Raw genomic sequence first — 18,857 nt, 5'->3', positions numbered from 1 at the left:
CACTGAGCTACAGCATTGCACAGTGTGGAAATGAGCACCTTCCTTATGATGAACATGGTCAGGTCATTCCAGTTCATCTTTAAAATGGGCTTGGTGCCAAACAGGGTGTAGCATTGAGAGATGTTTATGTTTTCTGGTGTTTTTGCCGGATGTTGTTGACTATAACGCCCAAAACTAAATGTTTCAAGTCTGCAATTAAGCTGTTTCTCTCAACAGTAGCTGAATTATCTTAACCCCATGCCAGATTGAAGTATAGACCAGCTGTCTGCAGAACAATCCAGGTCAAAAACATCAAGCATGATTTCTCTACAGCCTCGTTCCTTTAAGCAGAATAATGACATGCTTACAACTACGATACCAACACGCTGGTTTTTAGAAGGTAATGTTCCCCATGTAAACAATCCTGCCAACAGTTGCTAATTAACACTAAACTCAAAGTGCAGCTGATGGGAAAGTCATTAGTTCTGCAGGTATTCGGTCATCAAAGTGTCAGACTAATTTAAATTCTGACCCGGTGATGTTGCCTCTAGCTAAAAAGGCAGGGAATCATCAGAATCATTTTTGATTTATCCTCTAGTCATCATCATTGTGTGTACAAAATGTGAAGCAATAGTTCAGACCAAAGACACTTTAAAACCATACATAAAGTGTTATTAGCTTACACACTCGGTTGACAAAAAGACTGCAGTGGGTACTTTATCAATTTTACATGAAATCCCCCATCAAAATGATCTGTAAATAATCTAATGCATTATATTTTATGTTATTACATTGCAAGACTCTGAGGACTGACAATGAAGAATGGCTGGGAAGGACTCACTGTTTGGTCATAATTCACACAGTCCATAAAATAGAAAAGACTGTCTGCTGATCCCTGACAGCTCAATAATATCTTATCACCATCTCAGCCCACAGTCACACACACACGCACACACACACAATAACTGATTCATAGATTCAGATGATTGTTTGTGGGGGTATCTGGAGCTGTAAAGAGCAGTGCACTGATTTGTGACACATCCATGAGAAACATCAGCCACCAGTCTTCCCTCTGTTGACCCCAATTATTCAATGTCTCTGCATTCCAGCCATGCTACGCTTATCACGGCATTTCCTCACCAGAACTATACGTATTCATGTGTTTGGAGATAGGGAGCAGTGAGGGGAGAATGGGTGGACTGGAGTGATTAGAGGAAGTGTGTTGTTATGAACCTCTTAGCTCTTTAGGCATGGTTTGACCATTTTTGGAAATGTACTTGCTTGCTTTTTTGCTGATATGATAGATAAGACTAATACCACTCTATTTCTAAACATGAAGCTACACAAGAGATAGTTAGCCTAGCATAAAAGCTGTGGAGAAACGGCTAATCTGACTCTGTATATATACTCCTGTAAAACTGCAACTTTTACATGTATATGCTATTTTTACAATTTGGTTATATTTCAAATATTTTCATTGGGAAGAAGCATACAAGTGTAAGCAATAGTACAGACTTCCTTGGGGTGGAAATCATGCTTCTCTTTTTCAACATAGAAGACATAGAGGGAAACAACATACAAAATAATCATTAAAAAGAAAGTATATGATTACAAATAAATAAATAAACTTAAACGGTGCAAATGAGCCAATTATGAAACCTGAAAATGAGCATTATGGGGCCCCTTCAAAAGTCTTCACTTCACAGAGCTATTGCTGAAAAGTATTTTTTGCAGGGAAAAGTGTGTAACCTTGTTGTAATAAACCAAAATGACATTCGGTTTTGACTGTCATCATTTATCAGTCATTGCATGTCAAACTAAATGTAGTGCCCTGTCAATCTCAAACAAACTTATCAGCGGAGAGGATGGGTAGATTTATTGGAATAAAGCATAACTTTTCATGCTTAACAGCTGCTGGCTGTATACCTGATATGAGAGTGGTCTAAATCTTCTTATCTAACTCTCGGCAAAAAAGTGAATACAGGTATTTCCCAAAATGTCAAGCTGTTTCATAACTGATTCTCATTTTTGGCTTAATTTTTAAAGGTCTAAAGTGCATGAACCCAGATCTGGGTAGCTTCATCACTCTTCAGAAACCTTTAAAAGAGGCAAATATTTACTCAGCTGACGGTCAATCATAAACTAGGCTCACAAACACACAGATTGTGGTCCCATTAATTTAATGGTTGTTGCTGACTGTGCGTATCGCTCTGCTGGGACGGCCTTCCGGGTGTCTTTTGCAGGTAGACATCTGTGATAATTCTCTGTGCCGCAGAGTCATTTGTCATGTACGGGACAGAGGGGATAGAGGTGTGTGCAGCCTGAGAGTCAAGTTGTTTATCTCATCACCCAACCTTCAGACGGAGGCACGGTTGGAGGTTAGAGGTGAAATAAAAACGCCACCCACACAAGATACAGCACTGAAATAATAACGTCCAAATCCTGTGATGTTTGGGAATCGTGCCATCAGGCCTAATATTTACCGTAAGTCTTCATCCATGGCCAAACATCCGTCTGTCCTTATGGGCCCTTTACAATTCAGCAAGTCATTCAGGGACTTCTGAAATGCTTCACCTCCCAAAACACAGACACACCCTATACATCCTGTTCTTCACAAATCATCAGTGCGTCCTGACTCCTGACCATAGACTGTATATATAAAGGTCCTGACACAGGATGCAGCACTTTAGCTTTATCATCACACCGCCTTTCTCTTGGTGAAGTGCCCCCACTTCTGGTGAGTGGTGAAACTGCAGGGTAATAAAATCCAGGACCCTTGATTGGTAGAACCAACGAAGCAGACTTAAAATTAATTAAAAATCCCAATTTTGAAATGAAGAATGATGAAATTGGATGTCAGGGCGGATTAGGTTTGAGAGTTACTCATATCAACTCTGGAGATATGCACATTACTATGAGAATGAAACTAAACTAAAAGGAGGTTTTAGGAAGTCCTTTGCTGGTATTTTACTTTAAATAATATTTTATTGTTAATTAAAAGTTATGTGTGTGATATTTTTGGTTTATCAGCCTCCTCTTAATGTATAGGAAATTAATTGTTAGACTGATCTTGATCTTAATGAGACTGCCTTGTGTATGATAATGCCTCTTCACTGAATGTTAAACCCATGTCCTGTTTTGATTATAAAGCCACAGCCTGTCACTCAAAAATGTGGGTTGCTGCATGAATAAATACAAAAAGTCAATGCAGCTTATCTGTAGTTCAGCTGGACCTTAACCACTACTTAAGTATTCTGCAACAGTCCCTTTACAGAAAAGCACAGCAGAAAATAACATTTTTTTGTGTAAAATGCCAAATGTGTCAACACCTTTTGGCGAGAAAAGGTCTTTTTTCAGAGAGCACATGAACATCCTTGATATATATATAAAAAATGGGCCAACCAGAAACCTCAAAGCTGCAACAAAAACAGCTCAGAAAATCTAACGCAAGGAGCTCAGACTCCTTTTCCACAATTGCTCCTTGAATAGCTTTTAGGGGTCAAGGTGTTTCGTGTGTAGCTAATCATCATTACCCGATCAAGTCAACCTGCAGAGATGAAAATAGTGAAAACTATCAAATGCCATTTGTAAATGTGTCTGTATTCATTTTGCAGATTACAGCTTTCAGTCAAAACAACCTTTAATTAAGAGAGAGATGAAACCATAAATGGAAAATATATGTAGCTTTCACCTAATCAGCTGAATGAGACACACCTGGCTATCGGCCCTGTTTGTATGCAGGCGGCTATATTCATTTATTTAAAAAAAGGTGATTCAGAGTTGTATTAAAGCTGACACTTATTTGCAGTTGGTATTTATTTTAATTCAAACCATTTGTAGCTGCTTTGGTAATTAAGATAAGGTGTTGCTGGTGCATCAATATTTTAGTTTGCTAAATTGAAAAATGTAGCAAGGGAGAATAAACATGACAGGTATAACCTCTTCTCCGACTGAAATACTTTTGAAGAGATGTGCCTTACAATTACCTCGGAAATAATTGAATGTACATTTCTGACAGCCATAAATAATAGTAATACCCATCCCAAAAACATTTCTCTTCCTTTGATGGCAGTGGTTGACATTTCATATCTATATATGGTTTCATATCTGCATATAATATTTGTTAATGTGCCTTTACATGGATAATGTAACTGTCAAGGATTCAGTCATTTGATTTTATTTCATCACATTTCTGCTGTGCTAACGTGTCTAAACCTGTCTTTAAATGACACATGAGAGACTTTAAAATGTATTTATATTGATTCCTTTACAGTATGTCTTTTATTTTATGGTAGTTTCAATGTTTTCTGTTTAAGAAAGAGAGAAATCAAATCAAACTTAAACAGACATCTGTAAGATGCATGGCCATCATTTAATCGCACCGGTGTAGTTACACAAAGTGCTCCACTAATTCAGTTTGTCACATTGCTTTCCAACAACCCTCGGGGGAAAAGTCAACTCATTCTTATTTTACTTCTTATTTCCTTCAAGGCTGATTTAATGGTCTCACAGATGTGTAGTGTGGCAATGCGCTCTGCTCTTCTGTTTAGCTCGACATATGTGAGGTCCAGGTGGCTGGAGGAAATATTGGATTCAAACAGCTGGTGTCACACACAACACCATTTGTTTTAGTCCTGCCTTACAAGACATCAATCAGTAAGACAACAACAACACCACTGAAGATGCAATTCACTGCTGGAAAGCTACAGTTACAGCTAAAGAACGCTAACTGAATCACAGAGTAAAGTATGAGGCTCTAACAAAGCCGAAGGACAGTGAATATTGACCTAAATTCACCATGTAGTCATACATCCAACACCAAATGAATGCTATTATTGCTCAGTGTCTGCAGGATGTGTACATGGGCAACATTTTCGCCTTATCAAGTATTTAGGGAATATTATGTTCTGTTTAAAGCTTTTTCTGTTGCCCCCATGTGACCAAGAATCAGATAATACTCTCTAAGTTGTTGATCTAGATTCAGGGTTAGAGTTATAATCAAGCGTATCCCAATGCCTGCTTGTTGAGTTGGAAACTGTTTAAAATGTGTTGGACAGAGTCAGAGAATTGGTCAAAAGTCCCATTGTGTGTTTTATTAACAAAGCAATGCCTGTTATGTTACATGTGATTAAGTGTTGTTTTAACTTTTAACAGTTGGTTTGGTGACACTCGTACAACATCACAGTTAGTGACAAAATGGCGTCAGCTGCACTGAGGCCCGCAGAGAGACGCCTCTTTGACAGTGGCTCTGCGTTACTTAAGTGATGTACAGAAATTAACACCATCATTGTGTCAGTTTTGTAGCTGGGTGCATGGGGACCAAGCTGTTTATTACAGTTAGGAAGTTTACATAATCAGTGTTGAGACCCACCCAGCAGAACATCTGGTTTATGTTTTTAATGATAGGAAGTGTTGCTGCTCAGAAATGATTGTTTACTCTTTGTTGTTCTCTCTCTCATTACGCTGTGCTGAAGCGTAATGCATCCCTAGTTTCATGCAAATTTTCATGAAAAACCCTGGTTCGATACAGCTTCAATTAAAGTGGACCTATCATGCTATATTTGAATAATATAGTGTAGGACCTATATAAGGCATATTTATACTTTTTTCTTTTTCAAAATACCAAACAGATCATGCATTTTAGCCATGCCTCATTTCGCTCAATTTGACAATTTCTAGCTCTGTTTGTGCAGGGGCAGATTCTGTGAGAACAGCACCATCTACTGGCCTGGCATATGTACTACAGCGTCTCCAGCGCTTTCGAACGGCAATGGCCGTGGCTGTCTCCTCCTGATTGGTGGAGTTGGCCCAATAGCCATAGTGCCACTGTCCAGACGTCAGGACAGTGTTCAAATCTGGATCAGTTTTTATCAGATCCGTTGCAGCCCCTTTTTTAGAGATTTGGGTATGGAGGAAAATAGAGAGGGTTGTGTTTTCTGACACTTGGTGAGTTCCCTGGAACACCGGGGAAACATATTCATGTATAAAAGACGTACAAAAGTGCATTTTGCATGATAGGTCCCCTTTAAGTTAACCCCACAATGTGTAGTTTTAGGGGTGGGGGGTTTCTAGGGATCAGTTAAACATAACAAAAGAAGGAGCCGTCTTCACACGCGTTTGCTGTCTCTCCTTTATTCATGTTGTTCAATGTCTGCTCAGCTGGTTTCTCTTAACGTTTAATATACAGTAGTTTAGGAGGTTTAAACATTTAACCAGAGGTATAACTGGTAAAATAGTCAATATATGAAAGCTTCTTACAGACAACCACAGCACTGGCGCAGAGGTGATACGGTACATAATGTTTTCCTCTAAGTTAGAGCCTTTGTTGTGAACATTTTGGATAACCAACACAAACTCAAACTATTCTCAAAGCAGACTGTATTTGGTGTGCAGTGGATGCACACTAGTTTACAATAGAACAATTAAATATAATAGAAAATAAATATTACATATTAGGTAAAACGATATCTATTTTGTTAAAACTTATAGTAACATTTCAAAGTTTGACAACTGACTACCTAAATATTTTTCTTTTGTTATATAGCTGTTAAGTATGTAGATATCTGTGTATACTAAGTGCTTAAAAAGTACACTATGACACTAGTATGACAAAACTCAATGTGCGTGTTTGAAATTGTGAAAGGTGTACATGAATGTGCTGCTATTGATGGCATTCCTTAATATTTGTCTACTTTTTGATATTTAAAAATCTCCAGCAATTCCACTTGATACATACAAAAATATTGTTTGTATTTCTAACACTATTGCACCAAGACAACCAAGGTAAAGCAAAGCATTTTATTGCAAGTATTAGTCAAAGATACACTTCAAACTGAAGCAAAGCAACACTAAAAGGCCAACAACCTATAAGAGAGAGTTACAAACAAAAGAGACATTTAAAACTGAGAGGAATATAGCTGTTGGTTCAACAGAGCCTTTGCAACACACAGAGACATGGATCATCTGGCTGTAAAGGTTTACATCCGTTTGCTGGTGCATCACTCAGAGGTATCAAGAGTCCTAAGATATTGAGTTTGAAATAAGACAGACACAAGAGTGATGCTACATTGAAAAAAATCTGAACAACCAGCGTACACACACCCCTGGCCACTGTCAAATATCTGTTTTCAAAACCATTTAGTGTATATGAGGGGAAAACCGCACCAGAAGCCTAATCTCTTATGCAATATTTGGTTCAAGGTTATTTTTGGAATGCTAATGGGATGAAAACAGGTCAAATATCTGACAGCCATGGGTGTAAATATGAGAGTAAACTAATTAAACCAAGATGATTTGGTTTAAAGGCCTATTCACTTTAGGATAGGATTGACAACACTCCATGACTTTGATCCCTTTAATGGGATGAGGAACAAAAACAAAGAAACTAAAACAGAAATGAATCACAACGCGGTTCATTCTTGGTTCGTTATACAGGCACAGGTCTCTGAAATCCAGGCCCGGGTCAAACTGCATCTGAAAATGTTGTTCTTTGGATTTGCCATCAAGGACATTACAATGATAACCAATAAGCTTGCAGGGTCAGGGTGTATAAAAGTCAATTCAGCAAAATGGTTTCATTTCATTCAGTTATTAGGATAGTCCTGAGGCGGTAAGCACTGCTCATCATGTTGCCAATAAGTCTTTCAAATGCCGTTTGACCCGGACCTTGTTTTGGTCTGACATCAGTACAAATGGGACAGAGAAATCTGTGAAAGCTTGTTTGTACATCAGCAATGTTAGTGGTTTACATGAGAAATTAGAAGAAATTAGGATGTAGGGCGGGGAATCGGGGCAGATCAAGTACGTAGGCTTGGTTTCTCTGTAGGCAACCCAACACAGGCATCATAAAGTCACATGGAAATCTGACAACTAACGCACTTAAGGCTGAGGCATGTGTTTCTGTGTGGAATGAGACCTGTCCCGGCTGGAAAATGTTCTGGCACGAGGGAAAACAACATGAAAACAGACAATATAAGGGAATGAGTGACGCCAAAATGTTCACCATGATCCAAAGAATCCTGCCTTGCCAACATCTGTTCTTCCTCTCCCCGCTGCTGCTTTAAATTTTACGCTTTCCCACCAGCCCTTTTTACAGGATCAGGGAATTTACATGGCTAACGTACCAATTAACAGCTCGAGATGGAAGAAAGGCGGCTATTAAGCACTCGGCGCGGTTCAGAAATGGCTACCCTTTGTCAGAGATGAGCTGTGGGGGTTGGCATTTCAGGTGGTGAAAAAAAGAGGAGGGTAAAGAATATTTAGGAAAGGAGGAGGGAAAGTTGACCTATAAATATCATCAGGTCCTCCACCTCCCACCCCCCTCCATATTATTGTGCTTGCGTGTCTCGGAGAATAAGGGGTCAACGTGGAGGGGGCGGGGCTAAAGGCCTCATCCTCCTGGCCCCGCCCCCACCACGCTGCAATATGATGCGGAGACTCCAGCCGCTTGAATGCACTCTCAATAAATACACCATAAAATATTCCGCATATATATATATATATTTCATATATACATTTAAAGAACAACACATTTAAATAGGACAACAAAATAAAAGTCGGCTCAAGAACAATTTCTCAAAAACGGGATAAGTGTTAAGACAAAAAACAGAGAATATTTTTTACAGTTATACTTATTTTGATTCTAAAATAGTTACCGTATAAGAATATCAGGCATTACTCAAGCATTATATGTCATAATAAAAGCAATTTGCAGTTTTCTTTCATGTAGTATAACATATGCAGCATACCAAGGTAAGTGAGGTGCAGTGTTTGTTTTCTTAGATCTCTTGTAATAGAAAGATTTCACCCCCCCTGGACTGAAAAGGTACCCAAAGAACTACAGACCACCCTGTTTTTATTCAACACCCTACCGGCTCAAGACAGGGTTACTGCTGGGCACACACGCTCTCCATCAGGGACACATGGCAGGGCACTAAGATGGACGCCATTGGCTGCTGCTAGGGCTGGGCGTCGCTTCAATACTGACACTGGTTGTGTTAATTCCATCTCTATAAGCTGCTGTAAAATGACACTTGGTTAAAAGCATACTTCAATATGCAAACTATTATCAGTCTTTCATGCTTTCTTAAGAAGTTTTCTATCCCACTTATGTTGCGTTTCTTAGTAAAAATGCCCTTCGAGAAGAAAACCTTTATATTTCAGTGCAAAAGTCTATTGTAAAAACCTTCTTTTTTTTCTGTTTGAGATGCTTCAAAATGGTCGATGCCAAACTCTAGGAGGTAAGTGAGATTGTGTTTTGACACCCAGCCCTAGCTGTAACAAAGAGTCGACTCCAGAGAGAATACAACCACCCGAGTCGCGAGAGCATGAGGCACACTTAATGACCGACTGCCCTGTTTGGTACCACACGTTCCTTCAACTCCTTCACACTGAGGTTTGGATCCGAGGAGGACGAAGGCGACTGGAGGGACAGAGATTGGAACCTCTTGGCTATGTGTCTGAGTGAGAGTGGCAGTCTCTAAAGTGCTGTGCTCTGTTTGTCATACGTGGGTTAGGCTGTGTCACTATGCTATCGTCAGCTATCCACCCCAAAAACACACCTTCCACTGTACCAACGACACCATTGGTCCAAGACACTAAATGCAATAGGAAGCGAAAGCTCAACCACAACCATATACTTGGCATATATTCTACTTCTATTGAGGCGTAATGTCTAAATACAGGAAACACAAGTTTGCATTGCCATTTCTAAAGGAAATAAATGTGTACAGTATGTGTGTAAATGCAGCTGTTCCTGCACTGCAGTATGTTCAAGGAGATGTCTTTGAATTTTTACATTTTATCTTTCCATTTACAGCACCATCAAGAGGAAAGGCACTTTCTGTGGACTTGTTCTCGCTCCATTGCTACCTTTCACTGCAAATAGAGAGCGACCAAAATCAGGGACAAAGATGGATTACTAGAAATGGAACACTTCCATTTAAAAAGGTGACATTGACCTTCATTTTGCCGTTTTTTCTTCATCAGACAGCCTTCGTTTAGTAGGTGTAAGACGTTTTCCAGCTTCCAGAAAAAGACTGTATTATTAGGAATCCTAATCAGAGAGCCAAAGGCCACAGCTGGCTTTAGGCTGGGTGTAGCCTCTCATTTCAATCAAGTCATTTTAATAGAAACAAACAAGACTACACCCCCTTCTCTGTAACACAAATGTCTGCTGAGGACAAATTGGCCAAATAAACAATGTCTTCGTATCCCTTCCAGCGTTCACTTCCACAGGCTCCGTCCGGCCTTGCTCATGTTAGGTCACTTCTCTACTAGCTGATATTTGCAAAGCAGAGCTGATGACATTTCAGTTTGTAAGCGAGGCAAACACATCTGCTATGTAAACATGTGTTCAACTGCCCTCCAGAGAGTAGATAATACACAAACTGAACATCCATTACCAGCGGCAGAGATAGTGAGTTATAAATGGACTCAAATGATACCTCCAACAAAACCTGCCACAAACGTATCGCTGATCAGCTTTAATTCCGTCTAAATCACACATCTTTAAATTAAAAACTGAATCTGCTATATCTTACAGAGCTCTAATCTTCCTCGTGCCTCCCAGCGGTACAGGATGGGATTGTACGGCCGTGGATTTTAGTCCTCTGGCGAAGGGGAGTAAATGTTCGAGAGCAAAAAAGGGGAAAAGAGCAGCAATAAGATTACAGGCTTTGTCACTCCAGACTTACCGGCAGGGTAACTCATGAAGTGGCTCGGGTAAGGAGAGTAAAGCAACAGAGGTGGCAATCCCACGTAAATCCCTCCAAGCTTTAACACAAAAGAAATGGAGAACCACTACCACTTGTTACGTTTGTCTTTGATCACACGTGTCCTTGAAATGGATCAACAACACTTTCAGAACCACATTTTCTTTTCACTCGTTTTCCTGATAAGGAGCAGGCGTCAGCACCAGTTGAAGAAAAAACCTTAAAAAAACCATTCAAGAGCAGAAACTCTGAAGCTTAATACAACCGACTCTTAGTCTATTTTACCCTTTGTCACCACAAAAGGGATTTAACGTCTTAATACAAAGCCTTTAAGAGTACAGTATGGAATATGTTCTCTCCTCTACAAGAAACCTCTGACTGTACGAGATCTACAAAAAAAAGGGAAAGAAATAGGCATTCAACATCCAAACATCGAAGCAAGAGGCGGTTTAAAGTCCCCATCCCTATCAATAACAGTATGACAGTCCAAACACACGTCACTAGTTTCAACAAACCCACCACTGTTCACATATAAACTATACGTCATACAGTGACACAGGAACAAGTCAACAGTCTATTGCAATACTTTGTTATTATACCTTTTTTTAACCATTACTTTTCATAATACATGTATTACTAAGATTAATAATTAGACTACATTTGTTTCCGTTAGCAAAAATAAGTGGTGTGCATTACATCATTTAAAATGTACAAATATACTTTTGATCTGGCTTTGAAAAAGGCTTTCACTACATGATTCTAGTGAAATGATGAAGGCTCAAACCCACTGGCTTCCTCACTGGAAGGCTAGCCTATGAAAGGCAGTCAGAAGGACTAACAATACACCTCCGAGGGAACGTCCGCCATCGTACCGTTACAGGTTTTCAACACTACCGATTGACATCCTCAAACCATAGCAGTGGGATTTTCTCCTGTCCTAAAGTGAGTGAGGTCTACTGTTCCTTTTTCTACTTCCCTTCCCACCTGCTCATCCAGAGTCTCATTCAGATTCTAATTCAGACAGAGTAGCACCAGGCCTGTGTTCACTCCCCAAACACAGCTTCTTTTAAGTGCAGTTAGCTTTTAAAAACACCCCCGAGACGAGCTTTCAGTGGCACAGAGGAGCTAAGCTGTGACCCAAATCAACAAACAGCAGGACTTTTGCTGCAAATATTGGTCACCAACCGAACTCCTCTGCAGCAAGTCACCACTTTGGGCCCGGTTGCATGGACAGGAATTACATTACAAGTCCGGCAGAATTTATTGTAGGATCTGGTTTATGAAGAGTTTGACTCGAGGTACAAACACACTGTAGCAGCTGGATACATGTCAGGTGAAGTTTAAGCACAAAGACAGCAAGGCTCGCTCAAACACTGCTTCAAAGCAACGCCAACAGCTAGCTAACACTGCTGTGTAGGCAAACATAATAAATACATTGATCTTAGGATGATTAGAATGAGATGTATAGAAAAGTCAGGAGAACAAGAGGCATCGGGTGAAACCTTCTTATGCTGTCCATTTGTTGGAATATGCTATCTGATTATTTAACCAACTGAAGTATGATCCCTATAACAAGTTTGAATATTTCACTTCCACCAGGCACTTGAATACTACCTCTTTATGGCCTTTACACTCCTCTTTGCTGCCTTAGAAAATCAGCCTCATTAGCAAACTGATGATCAGGAATTATGAAATGATGATCATCTCAAACCACGGAGGCATCAAATCCTTCAATTCAAGTAAAAACATGAAACTGCAGTTGCACCATTTTTGCCCAACGTCAAGGGCAAACTCTAAGAACATGCTGATCAACTGTCTCAATGAGGAGCCATACATACGTGCCTCACGAGTGGCAAACCGTTCTCCTTTTGAGGACACTCACTTTCAAATGAACTGCTCTTATGTATCATTTACGTCCTCTTAGAGCCACGTCCCTTAGTTCAGCTATTTATTGCACTAGAGGAAACCATTGATGTGATCTCAAACTCAAGAGAGGGAAATGTGAGATAAAGCACTGAGAGCATGAATGCATGATGAATACTCTGATTAAAAACACAAGCTTACATGATTAAAATGATTTAAAAAAAAGTCGTAATAATAAAATGTTTCACATAATGTAGAAGAAAAATAAAAATCAGAATCAAATAACAGTGTTATACTTTAAATAAAAATCCATAGATGGCTGCAATTTAAATATCAGCCAATAGAAACTGTCAGTTTAAATGTGACAGCTGACTGCTAAAGATAAATCCAAACTCATCGGAAACCTTGTAAGACAACAACTCAATGTTGTGACTTTAAAGGGGCATTTATACCTCGTGGCCAACAGGTGGCAGTGTGTTGTGCTCAACAACTAAAAAAGAAACTGGTGATTTCACACAGGAATGAAAAGTGACAGATCAGAGGGAAACAAGAGGAGAAAGGAAAAATAACTGGCGCAACTGGGAGGACTTCTGGTCCAAAGTAAATCACCACCAACAACGCTGACCCTTCCTTTCTCCGCTTCCTCTTTTGTAATATTAAAACAGAATGTAAAAGTGCTGCTGCTTAAACTGACTTGAGGTATTGTAGATGGCAAAGGAGAAGATTTAAGGAAAGACTGTGCTAAAGGAAGGGAAAAGGACCCACAAGGCCACAAGTAAAGGAGACAAACCGGGGAAAAGAGGGGCGCTGAGAAGGGGGTTTGATGGAGGAGAAAATAAACTAGTTGGCTTGTTCAATATTGCATAATAGTGCTGAGTTTCTCTTGTTTGTTTTTAAAGCAGCTTTTGCATCCTCAGTCCAGTGTGGGGGTGCCTCCTCCCCTCCCTCCTCCCTCCTCTCCTCTGCACAGTGTCAGGTCTGGATTGACTAGGCGTTTAGGGGGGGGTTGGGGGCGGGACTTGCACATCTGAAGACTCCTCGACTGGTGAGCCAGGTGTGCATGGTTGTGTCTGTGTGTGTGTGTAAAGGGGGGGGGGGGGGGTCGATGGTGGTGATGGTAGGTGTAGCTCAGGCGAAGTACATGGTCCTCAGGGTGTCGTGGTGAATCTGAACGGCTTTGGCCAGCGCCTGGGGGTCCCGACCGTTACTCTGCCCGGACACATGGCTGCCCTCAGCGCTGCAGGAGGAGGAGAGGAACAGTTACGATGGATAACGTACAAAAATGGCATGCATGCAGGACCATTGAGAATACTTTGAAAGTCTTACAATACTGTTATTAAAACGCATTAAATAAATGGTAATCAAAATTTGGCGAGGGGCCGTTTATCTGCATGTAATGCCCCAACATTCCTGCTTTAAAATTGGCAAGTTTCCCTTTGTGAACAAGTAGAAAACAAGTCAAAAATGATGTAATTATGTAACCGTTTCCCCTTCCTTTCTCTTAATTACTCCTGTCTTCTACACTCTTAACATGTTGCAATGTTTTAATAGGCAGACATTTATTTTATTACTTATTTTATTTAAATGGCAACTTGGATTCCCGAGGAGTTGAGCTACTGACTTAACTCATATTCCCTTTGGTTTTTTTAAATCATGCTTGCGTAACGAGATTGCATAATTTTATTGTGCTTAGTAATACAATGATAAGATCAAATAAACTTGATTTAAATGGTCAAATAGATGTTTTTGAGGAAAATTAAGAAAAATTCTATGGATTAGTCGACAGAAAGATAGTTGTTAGTGGCAGCTTTTGTTAATAAAAGTATCAGTGTAGAGTCCAACATCTTTTCATCCAGCCTGTTCGTGTTTACTCTCTCTCTCTTCCTCACCTGTCATGTTCTTTGTCCACCAGATGGTAGCGGGCACGGAAGGCCACCAGGTGGGCGTAGTAGGCGGGCGCAGGGATGGAGACGGAGCGGGTGCAGCGCACGTAGGTGTGGCACAACTGGTATGTGAGCAGCTGGAACTCGTCAGCGGTGAAACAATTGTCGTCCCACAGAACATGGTAGTGGGAGGGCCGACTGGTGCCCTGGGGGAAGGATGAAAGGACACATTTTTAGATTCACATTTAAGATAACATATGTTTACTGTGTAACTACAACGAGAAACAAACAAGTGGTCAAATCTAACAACTAAAATAAAACAATTTAACCTTTGAAAATCTTATACATATATAAAGTGTTTGTATAGAGATGCAAAAAACCAACTATAATGTACACCAGGGCTATTCAATTAGTTTGGAATGATATCATATTAAGAGCTTCAGATACAGTAAATACTACAACAGCATAGTGGAGTGCATATATTGTGTTTAATTCAATCTAACAACATAGCCCCAAGGCCTTTATAGGTCTAATGGCGCGTTTCCACTACAGCGCGGAGCACGGTTTAAGAGGGCTGTGACGTCAGCGGCCCGTCTTTGGTTGCGTTTCCACTTGGCCTAGTACCGGCCGGCGGGTACTAATTCACAGTTTTTCTGGCCTCATAAAATCGCGGGTCTAGGGCCAGAGACAACGAGGCTGAGTCGGGCTGAGTATGCTAAACTAGAGAGAGAATCGCTGGCAAGGGGGCTACAATTACAACAAGATGGACATATTTGACCGTGATTTAATTGTAATACACGTTTCAAAATGATGCCGAAGTAACAACATACTGATACCGGTTAGTAAAAACCATGAATTAATGCTTTGTCAAGTCTGCAGACAGACGGCAGGCGAAAAACCTTTTAAAATGCGTGTGTTCTAAATGGAGATTGGCTAAGCTAACGCAGTATATGCTCCGACCGTCCACACTCACAACAACGGCCTATACAGACATAAATAAAGCAGCGACTGTATTCACCATGACACAGGCAGTCTGTGGTTTGTACTTGTTTAACTGTTGTCTAGTTTCTGAACATATATGAGGAGCTGTGAGCTCTGAGTGCTAACAGCTAACGGCTGTGTTGTTTTTCTGGGGTTCTCTGAAGATCACGTCACGGCTCCGCCTACACTGCGTTACTATAGATACTGCCCCAGTTCCTAAACTGTAATGGAAATGCGCCATAAAGTGAGCCAGTCCTAACGAGGCCCAGCCATACCGAGCGGGGCCGAGCGAGGCCGTGTAGTGGAAACGCGCCATTAATGGCAAGTTCAGAACTCAGTAGGCCTACATGTGAAGCTAATTTAACCATCAACATCATTTAATCTGATTTAATTTAGGGGAAATGATCTAATTATTCATGCAGAGATGCAATAAATGACAGTTTGTCACTACAGTAACTAGTAGGTGGGTTCGAAACCCGAGCCCGCCAAAGTTTTCAGGCATTGTCTTCCCCTCTATCTCTCAATGTAAGACCCTCTCTGGAATAAAGGCACTCTGGCCCAAAAAAAAAAAAAAGAATCTTAAAGGAAAAAAAAAGTATATTTTTTAACATTATACTCAAAGGGCCAGTAAATATCACCCCAAGGCCGGATTTGTCCCGCGGGCCGCCAATTGAATAGCCCTGATGTCCACCAATGTAAACAGAGCAGTTTAATATGGATTAGAATAAAAACAGCACAATGATGGTTTAGGATTTAAAGATGAAAACAGCCTGCTGCAGAAACTCACTGACCTTCTAATTTTCACTCCTGGGAATCTAACTTCAAGAAATAACAGGAAAGGGAAAAACGAGAAGTATTTCCTCTTTTTTCTCCTGTGGCCATTTCATTTCTGAGTCCTCTATCTAATCGTTTTGCAAGAATGCATAGATGGCAGAAGCACAAAGTGTTTAGCCTTCAGATTTAAGTGAAGGAGAGGGTGATGAAACCTTGCTGTGCAGAGAGGACAGGACATTGTCTGACCTGTATTCCAGCGTGACTGCAGAGGTAAAAGTCAAACTCGTAGGGATGTGTGATGTCCGTGTCCACGGTGGTACCAGCAGGAATGTTTCCACTACGTCCGACCTGATAAAAGCAGAGGAAAGGTTAGTAAGTCTCTACTAATGCCCTTTGACTGTGTTTTTCTCATAATTTCACAGTGAAAACCAAAACAACAGAAAATGGATGATGTAGAAAAAGTCACGGAAAACAAGGCTTTTAAAGCACTGCATTAAAAATAATGTCATCATTGAAAAGAGAACTAGTTGATGGACCGAGCCAGGCAAAGGATTACCAAGTGCCTCACAATCAACTAATTAAAAGCCTAATGCTCTAAAGAGCCTGAAAATAAGGTTGTTACTAGCAGAGTCTTACTCTAGGGGCCTTGAGTGCCACTCCAGAGCTCTCGGTTTGAAATGGGCCCTAATGTTTTAATCGAATGCAATTACAGGGGTTAGGAGGGTGAACGGGCCAATTGACAACAAAAGGTAATTAAGGAGGCCCATTTTGAGTGCTTAACGTGCAAGCACAGGGCATAAAAAAAGAAAATATGGACTACCAGATAACATCCTGTACTGACTTTAATGGGTCATACTTAAAGAGAGTGAGAGTGTGTGTGCCTGTGTGTTTAGGTAGGTCGTGGGGACTCACTCTCTCATTGCGGTCGGCGCAGAAGAGGCGCGTGTGGTGGCGTTTTTGCACAACAATGTATGTGATGCCAGGCTGGTACTCCTTCTCCAGGGCGATACAGGCCTCACGAATAGCCAGCAGCTCATAATACAGCACCTGAGGAGAAGAGAGGGGAAACATGTTCATAAAAACAACCCCTGTCACCCGTTATTTATTCTTTCAATGACTGTACAGTCCATTTTTCATCCACATATTGATTATATCAATGTTTCACTGTGTTTAGTTATAATCCTACTGTGCAAACAATCATAGTTTAAATAGAAGAAAATACCATTGTAAAAATGTTTCTCAAGTAATCATCTGTGATAAATAATTATTTTGGAATATGCACGTATGAAGTGAACAACCAGTAAGAGCCAAAAACTACCAAAACACATGTCTCCATCTAACTTATGACTTGTAAAAGGGAATCCTGCAACAAACTCAGAATTTCGGCTGGTGTTGAATTCCAACCCTGACCCTTTAGTTCTGATGAACTAAAGAGTTCTGATGAACTTGGTACTTGGTGTGAAAGCGCCTACTTTGCCGTACTTAGTGAACTAAAGAGCAGATCGCGTTCACACCATAGACTGTATATATAGGTTCACACCAGAATAAGTTCCCTGAGGGAGGATTAGGCAAATGAAGCCGCTGACGTCACTTCTTCTTCTTCTGCGTTGGGTTTACTGGCAGGCCGCAAACAACTTCACGGCGTATACTGCCACCCGAAGTCCCCGGCCGGAAGTCCCCGGAGTTGGGGACTGGCTTCCAGAAACGCCGACACCTCCTCATCTCCACCGCTCCCATGTTTTATTTTGTGTTGCCATAAGTTAGTCTCTCTCCGTTGGTGCGCTGGGCTAATGCTAATGCTAATAATGCTAATGCGAGCAAATAAAATAGCGGCTTCACAAAACTTTTTGGGAGTTTTACGGGGCGTGGTTTGCAATCCGCCCAGCCAATCAGAAATGGGAACCTTTTTCTCCCATGAAAGTACCTGCTCTCTAGCAGGGACTGAAAAAGGGGGTAAAAAGGTTCCCATGAACTAAGTTCTAGTTCCGGATTTTTTTGGTGTGAATGCAAATTTTCGGAACTATATCGGAACTATACTGGGAAAAGTACTCCGGTGTGAAAGCGCCTATTGAAGAGAACTGAGAGAGACAGTGGGAGCTGACCTGTCTGAACTGGCCTTCTGAAACCCCATCCCTGTAGAAAATGATCCTGGTGGGCTTGTAGCGAGTGGACTTGTAGAACTGGATGAGCAGCTCCCGCACCATGGAGGCCAGGTCCTGGATCACCTCCTGCCTGGGCCTCTGGACTCGCACTGTGGCACAGTATCTGCTGGGGTGAGCGTCCATACTGGCTACCACCTGGAAGAGAGGGGGGTTGGTGACGGATTGCAGGGGGTCAATCAAGAGTAAATCAATTCAAGCTCAGGTGGAAATTAGAGATAAAAACTCACTGCTGCGATTGAAGGCTTCTTCCCATCTCCAGCAGGAGGGTGTGTGACATCTGCTCCCAGGAAGATAACTGGCTGCTGAAACACTGATGGGCTGTTGATAGAGAAACATATCGAAGACATTCATTCAAATGAGTTATAGGACAATATTTAGAGTGTTTCTTTGCATGGTAAAGTCATCTATTACTATGGTGTGTGTGGGTTTTTCTTTCAGGTGTCTACAAATATCAGACAATTTACCAAGCTCCATGACATTATTTAAAGACTGCATCACTACCG

The 18,857-nt window shown here is 40.9% G+C and overlaps 1 protein-coding gene across 3 annotated transcripts in view; it reads right to left on the bottom strand.

Annotated features, from left to right (window-relative positions):
* Positions 1 to 6,763: 6,763 nt before the first annotated feature.
* LOC117468507 (protein argonaute-3) overlaps positions 6,764 to 18,857 on the bottom strand; it is a 35,490-nt gene continuing 23,396 nt past the window's right edge. For 2 of the 3 annotated variants that reach the window (XM_034112663.1, XM_034112664.1), the window contains exons 14-19: positions 18,582 to 18,672; positions 18,295 to 18,489; positions 17,105 to 17,239; positions 16,439 to 16,540; positions 14,444 to 14,643; positions 6,764 to 13,791 (exon numbers count right to left, since the gene is read on the bottom strand). In XM_034112663.1, the coding sequence (XP_033968554.1) occupies positions 13,683 to 13,791; positions 14,444 to 14,643; positions 16,439 to 16,540; positions 17,105 to 17,239; positions 18,295 to 18,489; positions 18,582 to 18,672 (832 nt within the window). In that variant the 3' untranslated portion in view covers positions 6,764 to 13,682. Of the gene's footprint in view, positions 13,792 to 14,439; positions 14,644 to 16,438; positions 16,541 to 17,104; positions 17,240 to 18,294; positions 18,490 to 18,581; positions 18,673 to 18,857 lie in introns of those variants that run through there. The other variant, XM_034112665.1, reaches the window with a different exon arrangement.

The sequence above is a fragment of the Trematomus bernacchii genome, unplaced genomic scaffold (genome assembly GCF_902827165.1).
Source record: "Trematomus bernacchii unplaced genomic scaffold, fTreBer1.1, whole genome shotgun sequence".
Lineage (NCBI taxonomy): Eukaryota > Metazoa > Chordata > Actinopteri > Perciformes > Nototheniidae > Trematomus > Trematomus bernacchii.
Note: the sequence above shows the minus strand (reverse complement) of the source record. Positions and strands in the feature narration are given on the sequence as shown.